Below are 19,505 nucleotides of genomic sequence, written 5' to 3'. Positions count from 1 at the left end.
TGACATGAAGTTTGCTGGGATGTGTGGGGGTGCCGGGGGGACCTGTGGGGCTTCTCTCTCTACAGGTTCCGTCCATGAACCCTCACAGCCGTTGTGTTGACGTAGGGTTCCATCGTTTCTAAGGCTGTGTGATTCGTCACACACCCGACACGTTCCTCTGGGTCTGGGTCCTCTGGTTGCACGTCTGGGTGCACTGTTCCCAGGACCCTGTTCTTGGCTGAGGGGTTCCTGGTTAGTTGGTGGAGTCCCCTCCATCCCCCGGGCGGCCGGCATGGGAGGGATGACAGGGGTGGTGGCGGCAGGGGTGGACACGGGTGGTGGCAGGAGGGGTGGTTAGCTGTCCCTCACACTTCTATGAGTACTTGTGTCTCCCTCCCTTTTGGGAGGAACCTAAATGCCTGCTGTGACCTGTGCCATATCTGGGTGCATGGAGGGTAGCACATCCCTGCCACAAGCACTGTGTGGGCGGAAAACAGGTGGGTGGGAGACACCCAGGCGCAGGGTGGGCGGGGTGGTGGGATGGCAGGAGGTACAGCGGTGCGGTCAGGCCGGCGGGCGGGGAGGAGGTGGGGGTTGACCGGGCCTCGCTCAGCTTGAGGGGGGTCTGGGTGACACTTAAACACTGGTATAATTTTCTTGTATATCACTGCACAATGGTGAATGAATCATACACTTGTAATCCGACACACTGTGAGCTCTATTAACTGTGACCATGATTGCTGATTTTTATTTTAATTTTTCTTTCCCATACGTATTTCTATAAACACTGGGTGGAACATGGGTGACCCCCCCCTCGCCCGACCGAACAACAACACCCCCTCCTCCCCTACACCTTAGCCTTTGAGGCCTAGAGGGCGCCAGCGTGGCCCTCACTGCCGTTGTATTCCATACACTGCACACCCACCTGTTTTCATCCGTTTTTGTTGAGATGGTTCACTCTGGGCACCTTCCTCCACTCCTGCACCTTCCCAGGACATTCACACAGCACTCTGTGAAGGCTAGGCACGGTGACGTCAGGATGTCCCTAGGTAATGGCTCAGTAAACAACAGAGCCTCCTCCACACGTCCTCCCTCCCCGGTAGCCCGAATAATATTTCCGAATAATAAATAATATTAACATTTCCGCCATATATATATATATATATATATATATATATATATATATATATATATATATATATATATATATATATATATATATATATATATATATATATATATATATATATATATATGGCACAACTCTCCTAAACACGAGAGTTAAGTATACAACTTTAGAACACTTTCCCACCAGGAGAATCGAACCCTAGCCAGCACAGAAGCCTTCCAGCAACTGGCATAACAGGTACGCCTTAACCCTCTCCACCACCCGCTCAGACCCTTAAAAGAGATGGTAATTTCGGAGTATTTAAATACCCCAAAGATCAACACCTCCCAAGAGCACCAGAGCAAGTGAGGGGTCATTTAGACGTTAATTTCATCAAGTCCCTGTTAATATGGGAAGACACAGTGTCTCTGCTTAAGGCACAACTCTCCTAAACACGAGAGTTAAGTATACAACTTTAGAAAACTTTCCCACCAGGAGACTCGAACCCTAGCCAGCACAGAAGCCTTCCAGCAACTGGCATAACAGGTACGCCTTAACCCTCTCCACCACCCGCTCAGACCCTTAAAAGAGATGGTAATTTCGGAGTATTTAAATACCCCAAAGATCAACACCTCCCAAGAGCACCAGAGCAAGTGAGGGGTCATTTAGACGTTAATTTCATCAAGTCCCTGTTAATATGGGAAGACACAGTGTCTCTGCTTAAGGCACAACTCTCCTAAACACGAGAGTTAAGTATACAACTTTAGAACACTTTCCCACCAGGAGACTCGAACCCTAGCCAGCACAGAAGCCTTCCAGCAACTGGCATAACAGGTACGCCTTAACCCTCTCCACCACCCGCTCAGACCCTTAAAAGAGATGGTAATTTCGGAGTATTTAAATACCCCAAAGATCAACACCTCCCAAGAGCACCAGAGTAAGTGAGGGGTCATTTAGACGTTAATTTCATCAAGTCCCTGTTAATATGGGAAGACACAGTGTCTCTGCTTAAGGCACAACTCTCCTAAACACGAGAGTTAAGTATACAACTTTAGAACACTTTCCCACCAGGAGACTCGAACCCTAGCCAGCACAGAAGCCTTCCAGCAACTGGCATAACAGGTACGCCTTAACCCTCTCCACCACCCGCTCAGACCCTTAAAAGAGATGGTAATTTCGGAGTATTTAAATACCCCAAAGATCAACACCTCCCAAGAGCACCAGAGCAAGTGAGGGGTCATTTAGACGTTAATTTCATCAAGTCCCTGTTAATATGGGAAGACACAGTGTCTCTGCTTAAGGCACAACTCTCCTAAACACGAGAGTTAAGTATACAACTTTAGAACACTTTCCCACCAGGAGACTCGAACCCTAGCCAGCACAGAAGCCTTCCAGCAACTGGCATAACAGGTACGCCTTAACCCTCTCCACCACCCGCTCAGACCCTTAAGAGAGATGGTAATATCGGAGTATTTAAATACCCCAAAGATCAACACCTCCCAAGAGCACCAGAGCAAGTGAGGGGTCATTTACACGTTAATTTCATCAAGTCCCTGTTAATATGGGAAGACACAGTGTCTCTGCTTAAGGCACAACTCTCCTAAACACGAGAGTTAAGTATACAACTTTAGAACAACTCTCGTGTTTAGGAGAGTTGTGCCTTAAGCAGAGACACTGTGTCTTCCCATATTAACAGGGACTTGATGAAATTAACGTCTAAATGACCCCTCACTTGCTCTGGTGCTCTTGGGAGGTGTTGATCTTTGGGGTATTTAAATACTCCGAAATTACCATCTCTTATAAGGGTCTGAGCGGGTGGTGGAGCGGGTTAAGGCGTACCTGTTATGCCAGTTGCTGGAAGGCTTCTGTGCTGGCTAGGGTTCGAGTCTCCTGGTGGGAAAGTGTTCTAAAGTTGTATACTTAACTCTCGTGTTTAGGAGAGTTGTGCCTTAAGCAGAGACACTGTGTCTTCCCATATTAACAGGGACTTGATGAAATTAACGTCTAAATGACCCCTCACTTGCTCTGGTGCTCTTGGGAGGTGTTGATCTTTGGGGTATTTAAATACTCCGAAATTACCATCTCTTTTAAGGGTCTGAGCGGGTGGTGGAGAGGGTTAAGGCGTACCTGTTATGCCAGTTGCTGGAAGGCTTCTGTGCTGGCTAGGGTTCGAGTCTCCTGGTGGGAAAGTGTTCTAAAGTTGTATACTTAACTCTCGTGTTTAGGAGAGTTGTGCCTTAAGCAGAGACACTGTGTCTTCCCATATTAACAGGGACTTGATGAAATTAACGTCTAAATGACCCCTCACTTGCTCTGGTGCTCTTGGGAGGTGTTGATCTTTGGGGTATTTAAATACTCCGAAATTACCATCTCTTTTAAGGGTCTGAGCGGGTGGTGGAGAGGGTTAAGGCGTACCTGTTATGCCAGTTGCTGGAAGGCTTCTGTGCTGGCTAGGGTTCGAGTCTCCTGGTGGGAAAGTGTTCTAAAGTTGTAAACTTAACTCTCGTGTTTAGGAGAGTTGTGCCTTAATCAGAGACACTGTGTCTTCCCATATTAACAGGGACTTGATGAAATTAACGTCTAAATGACCCCTCACTTGCTCTGGTGCTCTTGGGAGGTGTTGATCTTTGGGGTATTTAAATACTCCGAAATTACCATCTCTTTTAAGGGTCTGAGCGGGTGGTGGAGAGGGTTAAGGCGTACCTGTTATGCCAGTTGCTGGAAGGCTTCTGTGCTGGCTAGGGTTCGAGTCTCCTGGTGGGAAAGTGTTCTAAAGTTGTATACTTAACTCTCGTGTTTAGGAGAGTTGTGCCTTAAGCAGAGACACTGTGTCTTCCCATATTAACAGGGACTTGATGAAATTAACGTCTAAATGACCCCTCACTTGCTCTGGTGCTCTTGGGAGGTGTTGATCTTTGGGGTATTTAAATACTCCGAAATTACCATCTCTTTTAAGGGTCTGAGCGGGTGGTGGAGAAGGTTAAGGCGTACCTGTTATGCCAGTTGCTGGAAGGCTTCTGTGCTGGCTAGGGTTCGAGTCTCCTGGTGGGAAAGTGTTCTAAAGTTGTATATATATATATATATATATATATATATATATATATATATATATATATATATATATATATATATATATATATATATATATATATATATATATATATATATATATATGTCGTACCTAGTAGCCAGAACGCACTTATCAGCCTACTATTCAAGGCCCGATTTGCCTAATAAGCCAAGTTTTCATGAACGAACTGTTTTTCGAGTACCTAACCTAACTTTTCTGGCTACCTAACCTAACCTAACCTATAAAGATAGGTTAGGTTAGGTAGGGTTGGTTAGGTTCGGTCATATATCTACGTTAATTTTAACTCCAATAAAAAAAATTGACCTCATACATAATGAAATGGGTAGCTTTATCATTTCATAAGAAAAAATTAGAGAAAATATATTAATTCAGGAAAACTTGGCTTATTAGGCAAATTTGGCCTTGCATAGTAGGCTGAGAAGTGCGTTCTGGCTACTAGGTACGACATATATATATATATATATATATATATATATATATATATATATATATATATATATATATATATATATATATATATATATATATATATATACATATATATATATATATATATATATATATATATATATATATATATATATATATATATATATATATATATATATATATGTTACAATTATAAATCTTACTTTTTTTCGGTCATATTTATATATATATATATATATATATATATATATATATATATATATATATATATATATATATATATATATATATATATATATATATATATATATATATATATATATCGTACCTAGTAGCCAGAACGTACTTCTCGGCCTACTATGCAAGGCCCGATTTGGCTAATAAGCCAAGTTTTCCTGAAATAATTGTTTTTCGACTACCTAACCTACCTAACCTAACCTAACCTAACTTTTTCGGCTTCCTAACCTAACCTAATCTATAAAGATAGGTTAGGTTAGGTTAGGTAGGGTTGGTTAGGTTCGGTCATATATCTACGTTAATTTTAAATCCAATAAAAAAAAATTGACCTCATACATAATGAAATGGGTAGCTTTATCATTTCATAAGAAAAAAATTAGAGAAAATATATTAATTCAGGAAAACTTGGCTCATTAGGCAAATCGGGCCTTGCATAGTAGGCTGAGTACGACGTTCTGGCTACTAGGTACGACATATATATATATATATATATATAAATATATATATATATATATATATATATATATATATATATATATATATATATATATATATATATATATATATATATATATATATATATATATATATATATATGTGTCGTACCTAGTAGCCAGAACGCACTTTTCAGCCTACTATGCAAGGCCCGATTTGCCTAATAAGCCAAGTTTTCCTGATTTAATATATTTTCTCTAGTTTTGTTCTTATGAAATGATAAAGCTTCCCATTTCATTATGTATGAGGTCAATTTTTTTTTTATTGGATTTAAAATTAACGTAGATATATGACCGAACCTAACCAACCCTACCTAACCTAACCTAACCTATCTTTATAGGTTAGGTTAGGTTAGGTAGCCGAAAAAGTTAGGTTAGGTTAGGTGAGGTAGGTTAGGTAGTTGAAAAAACATTAATTCTTGAAAACTTGGCTTATTAGGCAAATCGGGCTTTGCATAGTAGACTGAGAAGTGCGTTCTGGCTACTAGGTACGACATATATATATATATATATATATATATATATATATATATATATATATATATATATATATATATATATATATATATGAATGAAAACTCACACCCCAGAAGTGACTCGAACCCATACTCCCAGAAGCAACGCAACTGGTAACTACAGGGCGCCTTAATCCGCTTGACCATCACGGCCGTCAAAAGGAAGTGATAGCCGAGGCTATTTGAGCCACTTCCCCGACGGCAACTCGGATGGTAATCTTGGGCATAGCATTTCACCAAATCACCTCATTCTTTGGGGCACACGTGAGGAACACAAATGCGAACAAGCCTGAATGGTCCCCAGGACTATATGCGAATGAAAACTCACACCCCAGAAGTGACTCGAACCCATACTCCCAGAAGCAACGCAACTGGTAACTACAGGGCGCCTTAATCCGCTTGACCATCACGGGCGTCAAAAGGAAGTGATAGCCGAGGCTATTTGAGCCACTTCCCCGACGGCAACTCGGATGGTAATCTTGGGCATAGCATTTCACCAAATCACCTCATTCTTTGGGGCACACGTGAGGAACACAAATGCGAACAAGCCTGAATGGTCCCCAGGACTATATGCGAATGAAAACTCACACCCCAGAAGTGACTCGAACCCATACTCCCAGAAGCAACGCAACTGGTAACTACAGGGCGCCTTAATCCGCTTGACCATCACGGCCGTCAAAAGGAAGTGATAGCCGAGGCTATTTGAGCCACTTCCCCGACGGCAACTCGGATGGTAATCTTGGGCATAGCATTTCACCAAATCACCTCATTCTTTGTTCCTCACGTGTGCCCCAAAGAATGAGGTGATTTGGTGAAATGCTATGCCCAAGATTACCATCCGAGTTGCCGTCGGGGAAGTGGCTCAAATAGCCTCGGCTATCACTTCCTTTTGACGGCCGTGATGGTCAAGCGGATTAAGGCGCCCTGTAGTTACCAGTTGCGTTGCTTCTGGGAGTATGGGTTCGAGTCACTTCTGGGGTGTGAGTTTTCATTCGTATATAGTCCTGGGGACCATTCAGGCTTGTTCGCATTTGTGTTCCTCACGTGTGCCCCAAAGAATGAGGTGATTTGGTGAAATGCTATGCCCAAGATTACCATCCGAGTTGCCGTCGGGGAAGTGGCTCAAATAGCCTCGGCTATCACTTCCTTTTGACGGCCGTGATGGTCAAGCGGATTAAGGCGCCCTGTAGTTACCAGTTGCGTTGCTTCTGGGAGTATGGGTTCGAGTCACTTCTGGGGTGTGAGTTTTCATTCGCATATAGTCCTGGGGACCATTCAGGCTTGTTCGCATATATATATATATATATATATATATATATATATATATATGTCGTACCTAGTAGCCAGAACGCACTTCTCAGCCTACTATGCAATGCCCGAATTGCCTAATAAGCCAAGTTTTCCGGAATTATTATATTTTCTCTAATTTTTTTCTTATGAAATGATAATGCTACCCAAATGCCCTCTTGGGGACTGTAAGCTCCAAAAAACCCAGTATATAGGCAAGACAACAACATCTCTTTCTAGGCGTTTAACGATGCATAAGCAACAGGGCTCCATTAAGGAACATATAATCTCTTCCCACAACCAAACCATCGCCAGAGAAATCCTAGTAAACAACACAGAAATCATCGATAGATACAGCGATAGCAGGCGGCTTGACGTTTGCGAGGCACTACACATCAAGAAGTCAACACCAGCAATCAACAGCCAATTAATGCACAACTATATACTACCCACCTCAAGACTCCGCTCCAATATTGAAGCATCAAGAAATATGGACCAATAGGCTTTCTACATACACTTCTATTCAATACCCATTGTTTCGTGTTTTGTCTTGTGTTGATGAAATTGATACCCTATTAATGCCACCTCTTGTTCTGTCTTGTGTTGATGAAATTAATACCCTATTAATGCCACCTCACCCCATCCACCTCACTAAAATGTAGATATAAAATCGGAGATGCGTAAGTTATATTCAGTTGTGTATTTGTAAACTAAAGTCTTTGAAAATGCAATAAGTTTTACGAAACGCGCTCGTGTCGCGTCAGACTAGAAATAAAAATGAATTTTAGAGAATTGATTTTTGATTTACCTCCAACAGTGAAAAGAAATGTACGAGAGATTGAGAAAATTCGTGTTAGAATTATTAATCTTACTTTTTCGGTCATATTTAATAATATATGTCTACAGGAAAGACTGCTACCAAAATATACTAATATACATACATATATATATATATATATATTTATATATATATATATATATATATATATATATATATATATATATATATATATATATATATATATATATATATATGTCGTACCTAGTAGCCAGAATGCACTTCTCGGCCTACAATGCAAGGTCTGGTTTGCCTAATAGGCCTAGTGATTTTCTTTATTTTCAATAAATTGTTTCCAATTAGTTTATTGGAATTATTATTATTATTTTATATTAGGAACATCATTTATTGACTTATTTGTGTTAGTTTAGGATAGGTTAAGATAGGTTAGGTTAGGTTAGGTAGGGTTGGTTAGGTTCGTTCATATATCTAAGTTAGTTTTAACTTAAATTTACAAACAATTAACTCATACATAATGAAATGGATAGCTTTATCATTTCATAAGAAAAAAATATTGAAAAATATATAAATTCAGGAAAAGTTGGCTTATTAGTCAAATCGGCCCTTGCATATTAGGCCGAGTACGACGTTCTGGCCACTAGGTACAACATATAACTCATCGTCACTACACCCACCACCACACTTGTCGTCCCTTCACTACCACCACAACCACCACACTTGTCTTGGTCACTACCACTACCCACCACAACACTTGTCTCACCATCTCTACTACCACCACCCATCACCACACTTGTCTCACTGACACAACCACCACCACAACATTTTCCTCACCGTCACTACCACCACCATCCCCACACTTGTCTCTCCATCCCTATCACCACCACCACACTTTTCTTCCCGTCACTACCACCACCACCTCCACACTTGTTTCACCGTCAATACTCTCTATCCACCACAACACTTGTCTCTCCTTTTCTTCCACCACCACAACCACACCTGTCCCACCGTCACTACCACCACACTTGTCTCTCCGTTCACTACCAACACCACCACACCGGTCTCAATGCCACTACCACCATCCACCACCACACCTATCTCCCTATCACTACTACCACCCACCATCTCAATTGTCTCACCATCACTACCACTATCCACAACCACACTTGCCTCACCGTCACTACTACCACCACCACACTTGTCTCGCCGCTACTACCACCACCACCACACTTGTCTCACCGTCACTACCACCACCACCACACTTGTCTCACCGTCACTTCCACCACCACCACCACACTTGTCTGCCCGTCACTACCACCACCACCACACTTGTCTCACCGACACTAACACCACCACCACACTTGTCTCACCGACACTACCACCACCTCCAAACTTATCTCACCGCTACTATCACCACTCACGACCACACTTGTCTCCCACCCCGTCCCTTCCACCACCACCACACTTGGCTCACAATCACTACCACCACCGCCACCACACCTGTCTCCCCTCCACTTCGACTACAACCACGCTTGTCTTACTGTCACTACCACTGTTGGAAATTTTCCAACATAAATACATCATTTCTTGTATTATAATACATCATCATTGTATTTGTAGTGATTACTAACTCATCTAATTTGTAGAACTAACAGAAATTAATATTTTCCTATCTGCGCGTAATTTGCCAAATTCTTCCTACTCTGAATAACGGTATTGCGTCAGAAAATTCCCAGCAGAGGTATAAATACTATCAACATGCCAGAGAATTGAATAATATTCTCGCTTTTGTCAGTATTCTTTTCAAGAATTAATAACTGACAATATAACAACTAGTGATCTAATAATGTGTTATCAGCTAAAGGATTACTACATAACAGTATATGTTATCTTAAATTAACATGGAGGAAGCAGAAATTTCTCTCCATTTCTCGTTTAATAAGAGCACTTCATATTAATTACTATTTGATGAGAATTTAAATAATATACAACTCCCAATAATTGCAACCCTAGTCTCATTAATTCATTAAGTAGAATATTCATAAGGGAAAGAATTTTCCATTTCTACTGAAATATAAGCACGTATGCACGGGCGAGAAGGGTTGAGGGAGAGGAGGCTTGCTCGCTGACACCGTTTGAGAACAAGGAAACCTTTTCACAAGCTACGTGAAAGGCCTTTGTTATTAATAGGCGTTGGAGTGCACAGTTACTCCTACTGTGATCCTAAGGATTGCATCAGCGAACAACAATAATGTTAAGTGGTTTGTTTCATTGTTTTGAGCTCATAATGTGTAAACTTTATCCTTAGTTGTCGTTATACTGCGCTCCCTCCTCCAAACACATGTATGTCCCCAGTGAACCTAATTTACCCTTTTATTGTCCCATAATGACATAATCAACTTTGTGTAAATTTTGTTTACTCCATATTGGGTTTGCAGCGTGTGTTGAAGCAGCCTGAGGTGAGACAAATTCCCACACCACGCTAGCGGGTCACGCGTTCCAGCAGATTGTAGATGACGTTGTCTTACAACCAAACTAACGTTCACTGTTACAGCTAAGCAGCTGAACCTTTATTAATTTACTGATTAACTCCTCAAAAATGTTGAGATTTAATAAGATCTCGAGTTTATATTTCATCTACATAAGCTAGGAATTTAATATTTCTTATAGCCTCACGAACTCTTAGATAGGAATAATTTTCTTGTCTAATATTTATTACTATATGATCTTGTCATTAATCAATTTATTGAATATTTATCTAATTTTAATATATATTTAAATAAATCTTACTAACCACTTTCGAGGAAGAACCAGCCTTGATTAAGTGTACTAGAAGTACTTTAACTTCTAGTATTAACCCCCCATTTTAGATGAGAGGATTTGACTCATAATACAGTCCCTTTAATAATCAATGCATTATTAATTAAGAACATCCATAGAACTCTAGTTCCTGGAGTAAAATATCAAACCACTTGCTCTACCCTGTTTTCCACTTTTTCTCAAAAAGTGGTGGTCCTACATAGCTATCGAAAATTAGCATCAATTTAAATGAATTACATGAATCAAGTTTTCCCGACACAAAAAAGTTGGTCCTTAACGAACTGGTTCAATTACAACTAATATTAAAATCCATACCGATCCTCAGAGCCAACAAAATTTGTTCACTTGGGATTGTAGAAATTATAATTAATTATGTACTAACACCAATTATATGTTACCATTATTACCCTATACAAATATTTAATTTAAAACTGTCAGCAGACTGTCCATATCATAGCCGAAACCAAATTCAATATATAATTAATGATTCACCCAAGTCAGTGAAATTCATTAACATTTCAGGGTCCAGTATACTAACCCAAGTTATTGATCCCATATATTAATTAACCATTACTAACCCTGATAACATTATATTCCTCAATTAGGAAGTACAGTCAGGTGTTAAAAACTATTTACGGCAGTAGAATACTTGCCATACACAATTAATAATCTTGTGTTCATTAAATTTCTTATACACGTATTTTCTACAAGTGTATATATTATATAAAATTATAAAATCCAAAAACATAGCACTATTTTACACATTATTGTAACACATTTATTGTAGTTCTGCCAACCCAAATTCAGATTTGTACAAATTCAGTTTACACCATTACCAACATTAATAGGTAGAATTATTACCTAACTAGTACTGTTAGACAGTGCTGGTGTATTATTATTTATGTAGTGCTTTCCCTAATTAGGATGAGATTTATAAATTATTTATTGTGCAATTATATTTCATTACATATTTCTATATTCATCTTTGGATTCGGAATGATGTCCATAGGGAATGGAAAGGATGGGGGAGGTAGAGGGATGGGGAGATGAAATTCAGGAAGAGGATGCGGGTGTAGAGAGAGAGGAGGTTTGAAAGTTCGGTGGCCTGTCCACCATGGGTTGACATTTTTGTATGTGTTGTTTGTTTGCGTATGTGTTATGTTGGGTTGTCAGTACATTGGCTGGGGGGGCTAGTGTTTGTGACCTTGTTGGTGTCCTATAGCACTAGAGCCGATGGAGTTGGCTGAAGGAGGCTAATCTTAGAAACATCAGGGTAGTTACACTTCTGACGCCACGACAAATGGTTTTTTGGTTTTATATTTTTTTTGTAGGTGTTTTATTTATTTATATATTTTTTATTATTATTATTATTATTTTTTTTTTATTTATTTTTTTTTTTTATTTTTTTTATTTTATTTATTTTTTTTCCTTTCTTTCTTTATTCTTCATTTGGTGTAGATTGGGTCCGGGATGGGCCACTCATCTGGATCGTCTGGCAGACCGCTTAGTATCTGAGGGCTTGGGAAGGCCTCATCATGGATATGTCTGATCACTTTTTGTTGGAGAGTGATTCTTCTGGTTCTGTGTGGTGGTTCGTGGATCTCGTAGTCGCTGGTGGTGTTTTCTGCTACGAAGGGATCTTCTGGGTCTGGGACATACATGTTCTTCATACGGTACAGCTGTCTTCTGGCCAGGTAGCTGAGCCTAATGTTCATTGGCTTCATGTTGAGCGTCTCATGGGTCAGGTCAGTTCTTACCCTGTCCCTCAGAGTCAGGCCCTCTGCAAAGCGAAGTGCTTTGTTTTGTACTCGTTGAATCTTCAACATGTTGGATTTGTTGGTGAGGTTCAGGGGAACGTAGGGGTATTCCAAGCTAGGCCTTATGATCATTCTGTACAGGTGGAGCTTGATGTGGGATGGGGCTTGGTTGAAACGGAAGAGCCTCGCCAGTGAGCCCCGGGCCATCGCTGTCTTCTGGGATACGTACTGGGAGGAGTTGAGTAGCCTGTTGAAGTTGTACCCGAGCACTGTGTTGGAGTTTGAGATGGCAATGGGTTCACCCCTGATTCTTATTCCCCCCTCATTTTCAATAGAGAAGGCCATACAGCCGACAGTGCTTAATTGGATCTTTTCTGGGTTAGTGGTGATCCTCCATTTCCTTTCCCAGTTAGCAGTCCTTGCTAGTTCTACGTTTGCCTTACGGGTTACAGTTGCATGCTTGGCCGCTTGGATGCTAGGGTTAGATGTTATTACGTGTGTTACGTCGTCCGCAAATTGTACGATAATGGTGTCCCTATACTCTGGTTGGGGTAGGTCATTTACAAAGATGTTGAAGAGAACCGGGCTCAAGCATGATCCTTGGGGGACTCCAGCTGTTGGGGTGAAGGCTGCGGCCTCTTTTGCCTTGAAGCTGGGGGTAACTTGCCTATTCTTAAGGAAATTTCTGATCAGCCTGAGGAGGGTCCAGTTTTGCGCTGGTAAGTCTGCTAATTTGTACACAAGACCATCGTGCCACAAGCTGTCGAAGGCCTTGTGTACGTCCCTCGTTGCAATCAAAGCTACCTGTTTTTGCTTTCGAATTGAGCTTACGGCGTCGTAGATGATGTTAATTGCGTGCTGGGTTGATCTATGTGCTCGAAAGCCAAACTGCTTTTCTGTGAAGAGGTTGTTGTACTCCATGTAGTAGTTAAGACGGTTTGACATGATTTTTTCAAAGCACTTGCCTATCGTGTCTAAGAGGGAGATTGGTCGGTAGTTGCCAGGTTGGTGGGGGTCTTTCTTGGGTTTGGGAATGAATATCATCTTGGCTGACTTGAATGCTACAGGAATGTGACCCGATGCCAGCATAGCGTTGAATAGGTTGAGTATGGATTGCATAAGATTGCCTGGTAGAAGTTTGATCTGCAGCGCTTTGATCCCTGATGGTCCAGGGGCCTTATCTCTGAGTGTTATTGAAGTGTCACTACCCATCCAAAACTGATTTTGAGGAGCTAAGCCATGGAAATCCTGTAGAAACACCAAAGTACTACTCTAATTTTAGTTGCTTATTATTAGAGTAGTCCCTTTGTCCTCCCCACCATTCTCCATTCCCCCATCCCCATGTCCCCACCATCCCAAACTCCCCCGTCCCCTCGTCCTTCCCCACTATTACCCCTTCTCTTGTCCCTTCGTCCTCCCCACCATCTCTCACTTCCGTCCCCTCATCATCCCCACTCCCTCGTTCGATGCCTTGCCAAATGATCTGATGTTCCCATCACTAATATATAAGAAAAACAGTTGAAAAATGAAATAAAAATATGAAAAAATTGAAAAGTAAACTATACTCATGAAATGAACAGTATGGTAAACAACACAGCTCAATTAAAACACAATTCACTCAAAATAATTAAATCAAAATGAAAATAAGTAAAAAATTATGAAAATTCAATTTATCAATGCAATCAGAAACATTGAAATGCAATTGTTACATATATAGTATAGCATGTGTGTTGCTCGTACATGCAACAGATGGCGATGTTTCTCAAGAAAAGCATAGTTTTACCAGTCACAGGTGTGGCATCTGTACTTATACTAACGAAATGAACGGTATGGTCAACAATACAGCTTAATTCCAACACAATGTCACACAAAATAAAACAATAAAAAATAAAATAAATCGAAATCTATGCAAATAAAATTTATCAGTGCAATCTGAAACATTGAAATGGAATTCATGACATACTTAGTACAGCGTGAATGTTGCTATTATGTGCAGCAGATGGCACTGTTTTTAAAAAACGCGTGTTTTTACCTGTCACAGGGGTGGCATCTATATAGTACGTATATAAAAAAACGCGTCTATTCGAATGCAACGTTGTGTCAAAATTTCAAAGCAATTGGTGAAGAACTTTTGGAGATTACAGTGTGTGTTGCTCTTACGTCCAACAGATAGCACTGTTTTTCCAAAAAAGAATGTTTTTCCTGTCACAGGTGAGGCATGTATATAGTAGATATTTAAAAAGAAGCGCCTATTCGAATGCAACTTTGTGTCAAAATTTCAAAACAATCGGTAAAGAGGTTTCGAAGATTTCTCTCACATGAAAAACACATGAAAAACACAGTTTTTCAGAAAAAAAAAACATTTTTTTACCGTCAGAGACGTGACATCTATATAATATGTATATAAAAACCTGGTCGGATGCAAATGGAACATTGTGTGAAAATTTCAAAGCAATCGGTGAAGAACTTTCGGAGATTAACGATTTTAAACAAACGAACATTTCCATTTTTATTTATATAGATAGGTAGCTAACCTCCAAATGAGGTAAAATAAAATCAGCCTATTTAAGAAAATATTAAGCTGTCAATAACTATACCTGCTCTACATGTATGAGCAAGTACCATAGCTGTCAAAGTAGCTATATAAGCCCTATAAGGTTCTAACTCACAGCCAGCATGTCTTGTCCAGAAAAAACTGGAAGAACCTTGAAAGGTCTTCAAAGTCATTTAACAAGACTACTCAATAAATGTGACAACTGTTTAAGAACTAACCCAGTTAACATTTCCAGGCTAAGAATTTCCACAAAAGTGGCTTGCCAAAAATATGACTTTGTCAAGAGTATAATCGAGTCTTATAGACACATACTTCTTGTCAATGATACTGACCCAGGCGAATTAAGTCTGATAGAATCTGACCTTGCCGACTATGAAGATATAATTCAAGACAAGTTAGATCAGTATAACAAAGTGCTTGCAACAGCAAATGTTCTTTCTGGAGCAGGACATTTTTATAGTACACCTATACCCAAGCAAGCACTCAGCTCAGGTGAAATACATGAGCTACCTCCAAATGAGGAGAATCCTCCTAATTAAATTAGATCCTGGGTTCTGTAAATTCAATACAAGAGGTTACTGAATTAACCAGTCTCTCCCATGATCCCAGAGAAATAAGTGAAGCTGCAGATGAAACTTCAAGTGAAGCTGCAACAGCCAGTTAATCTGAACCAGAAAATGAAAATAGAGCTGAAGCTGTAATTAAAGCTGAGGCTAAGCAAGAAGCCTTAAGCAACACAAGTAAGTCATAATTACTCAAACCAACCTCCTACAGCAAGTGCTGACAATGAGAAGACTGTTATAATTCTTGTACACCAATTACTAGATTTATCTCAACCAGAACAATCAGTTGACTCCTTACAAGGGTTTACTTTTCAGCTTGAGACACTGTTAAATTCCTTCAGTAAAAAGATTGATCACCCCACTGCTGAGTGGATGACTAAAATTATCATCCAGAGAGAATTGTCTGGTGAGATACTCAATGAATTATATACATACCAGAATGGTACTGTCCTGTCAATGCAGGGTGTATTCGCAGGTTTGCGTAATATAATAAATGAATCAGCAAACCAGGCATTTAATAATTCTTCTAATGCACAAAAACTGTACCCACATCAATTTCCTTGCATGAAACTCCTGAAGTGACACTGTCATTAAGTAATAAGGGTATTAATAATCAATGTAATACTAACAGGTCAAACACTGATTTATCAGTAAGACCTAAGAGCACCACAAGCGCTACCAAGAGACCCAAATGTCCAACAAGTGCTCGCAAGAGCCCAATAATTGCTCCCCAGAGTACAACAAGTACTCGCAAGAGAATAATTAACAAGCAAATGCAAGCAGCAAAATCTTCACAACCTGCAGTTGCAGTTTCACCTAAACAGGTGTCCTCTAAACCAACTGTAGGATAGGGGTCATGTTTGTTTTGCAATCAAAACCACTCTCTGAACACATGTACTAATTATCCTAATAGAGGCACACGCGTCAGAAGACTCAAACAGTTACACAAATGTACTAGGTGTCTCAAATCACATAATCTTAACAGCTGTGACACCCCACTGAACACCTGCAATACATGTAGAAGGGGCAAGCATCACACTGCATTGTGCAAATTTGTCAAAACTAATTATTTCAATCCTAGAATAGGAGGTAGAGAATCTGCACATGTACAGTGCTGCAAGATGTGAGATGTTTACAGCGTAATTTCACCAGTGTTTTAATTTCTTATGTACACCTTAGCAGTGGTATAGGCATATAAGTTTAGTTATAATTATGTTCTTAAGTATTACTCTCTGATAGCAGGGTATCTAGAGGTTTCATGTGGGTTTTAGTTGGTACCCTGTAGACACCATGCCGTGCATGCTCCAGCAACGCCAGTCGCGTGGGTGGAGCTGGCTGACATGGACATGTTGTGAGATAAGTCTGTGGTACTTGTTTATTGTTTAGTAACAGCTGATTTCCTGGTTAGACCATTATGTGCACACCCAACTATCCATTTAAGTTTATAAAATAGTGATCAGTGTTTATATAATGATATTGTGTTATTGTATTCTGGTGCATTAATATTTCTGGCTGCTTGTATTTCCGTTTGTATGTTCTTTATTACCCTTACTTTATGTATATTGCTTTGTTGAGTAAGCAGTTGACTTATTTACCCTAGACACTTTTAGTAGGCAAGGTCGTATTATTAAATAATTTTTTTTACAACGCAAACAGAGGAACCATACCCAGAGGTCAAGGGTCATAAGAAAATGAGGGCCTATATTGATAATTGATTCCCATAATTTAATGAACAAAATAGTGGTGCATGTTATTAATTGTTAATGCCTTTCTAGGTACTGTGTGGTTAACTAGTGATACCTAACCAAGCCTGTGTACCACTTTTCAGTTTCATTCTGAGCTGCTTGTGGAAGTTATCTCAACACTTCACGATTGAGGTAAGTGTACAGCTTGTGTCAGGGGCCAAGTAAACCTTCAGTGTTGTTGTAATTGCTAGTTGTGTTAATTAAGCTGACAATGGAGGAACAAGTTGCTGTGTTGGTGGAGCATCCAAATTTTGGTGAAATTAAAAACTTGAAGAAGTCTGGGTTGTTGTACATGGCTGAAAAATTAAATACGACAGTTTCCAGGAGAATATTAAAGGCTCAGCTAGTAAGAGTCATTGTCACACACTTGATGGAGGAGGAGAAACTTGACAAGGAGTAGTTAGAGGAATTAGAAGAAGAGTCAAGTGACCTGCTGGCAATTCTAAAGTTAGAGATGGAATCTAAGCTAAAGATGGCTGAGTTAGAAGCAGAGAAACAGAGGTTGGAGATGCAGAATCACCAAAAACAGCTGGAGTTGGAGACTCGGCAGCAGATGCCTGAGGCTCAGAACCAGCAAAGACAACTTGAGATTGAGGCTCAGAACCAGCAAAGACAACTTGAGATTGAGGCTCAGAACCAGCAAAGACAACTTGAGATTGAGGCTCAGAACCAGCAAAGACAACTTGAGATTGAGGCTCAGAACCAGCAAAGACAACTTGAGATTGAGGCTCAGAACCAGCAAAGACAACTTGAGATTGAGGCTCAGAACCAGCAAAGACAACTTGAGATTGAGGCTCAGAACCAGCAAAAACAACTTGAGACTGAAGCTCAAATCAACAAAAACAAGCAGAACTAGAAGCACAGAGCAAAATAATTGAAGCTCAGTTGCAACTAGAAGATGTTAGGCAGCAGCAATAGGAAATTCAACAGATTATAGGAATAAATAATAATAGACTAGAGGAACAGAAAATTGCAGCAAGGCATGGTGACACTAGTAATCATACAGATAGTACTGATAGCACTTTTAAGTTTAGGAAAAATGTAGATTTACCTCAATTCAATGAGGAGGGCCCAGAAATATTATTTTTGCATTTCCAGAAGTTAGCAGTCAGTATGAATTGGCCTGTGGATCAATGGGTTGCCATCATGCAGGGACAATTTAAGGGGAAAGCCCAGGAAATTTTTGCATCTCTTCCTGCTGCTAATTCTTTTGACTTTAAATTTTTCCAAGAGAGCATCTTAAATGCATACCAGCATATCCTAGAGGCCCATAGACAGAAAGTTAGAGGTATAAATAGAGCACATGATCAGACCATTTCTGATTTTGCAAGAGTTCAAATGAATCATTTTGATAAATGGGTAAAAGCACTTTCCATGACAGATTTTGAGACTTTGTGAAACCACATAGTGACAGATGAGATTTTAGGTTATCTACCAGAGAAATTAGCCTTGTTTATAGCTGAACATAAACAGACCAATGACATTATGAAACTAGCCAAGCTAGCAGACGAACACGAACTACTCACTAAGGGGCCTTTTCGAGCACAATCAAATACTTATAATTCTAAGAGTAATTATCATGTTCCTAAATCTCTGTTTTCCAGGCCAGACCAGCTAACTCACCTACTCCCCTGAACTCTTCTCCTGTAAAGCCAAAGATTGAGAAACAGCAGACAGGGTTGTCACCCTCAAATAATGTAGTGTCTAAACCTGCAGTTGGTTCGGTTGTTTAGACCACTGGCAGATATTGCACGCATTGCAGAAGAGGTCATGTGGTTAATTCCTGTTATGCCTTGCACCCTGAATGCAAGGCATAACAGACCTACCCCACCCTCATAATCAGAGCGGTTGTATGATTATGAGACGGGGATTGCAAGCAAATAATTCTAATGTTGTTCCAGTCATGCCCAATTGGATGACTAACTTTAAACCGTACCTATATTCGGGTACCTTACTTTGTACTAGTGGAAGCTGAAAGGCAGTGCAGTTATTGAGGGATACTGGTGCTTCCCAATCTCTAATCTCTCACCGTACTCTTGCCGATGTTAGCACAGAAGACACTGGTTAAGTAGTATTATTGCAAGGTATTAGAGGTCATGTCCAGCGTGTACCATTAGTTCAAATTCACCT

At 40.1% G+C, this 19,505-nt stretch overlaps 1 protein-coding gene across 1 annotated transcript; it reads left to right on the top strand.

Moving 5' to 3' along the window:
* Positions 1 to 17,847: 17,847 nt before the first annotated feature.
* LOC138363102 (zinc finger protein 853-like) lies at positions 17,848 to 18,231 on the top strand. Its single transcript, XM_069322089.1, has one exon. It carries the CDS (start codon positions 17,848 to 17,850, stop codon positions 18,229 to 18,231), a length of 384 nt encoding a protein of 127 aa, XP_069178190.1.
* The last annotated feature ends 1,274 nt before the right edge of the window (positions 18,232 to 19,505 follow it).

The sequence above is a fragment of the Procambarus clarkii genome, chromosome 10, assembly GCF_040958095.1.
Source record: "Procambarus clarkii isolate CNS0578487 chromosome 10, FALCON_Pclarkii_2.0, whole genome shotgun sequence".
NCBI lineage: Eukaryota > Metazoa > Arthropoda > Malacostraca > Decapoda > Cambaridae > Procambarus > Procambarus clarkii.
The sequence above is the reverse complement of the archived record's forward strand: the minus strand, read 5'-3'. Positions and strand labels throughout refer to the sequence as shown.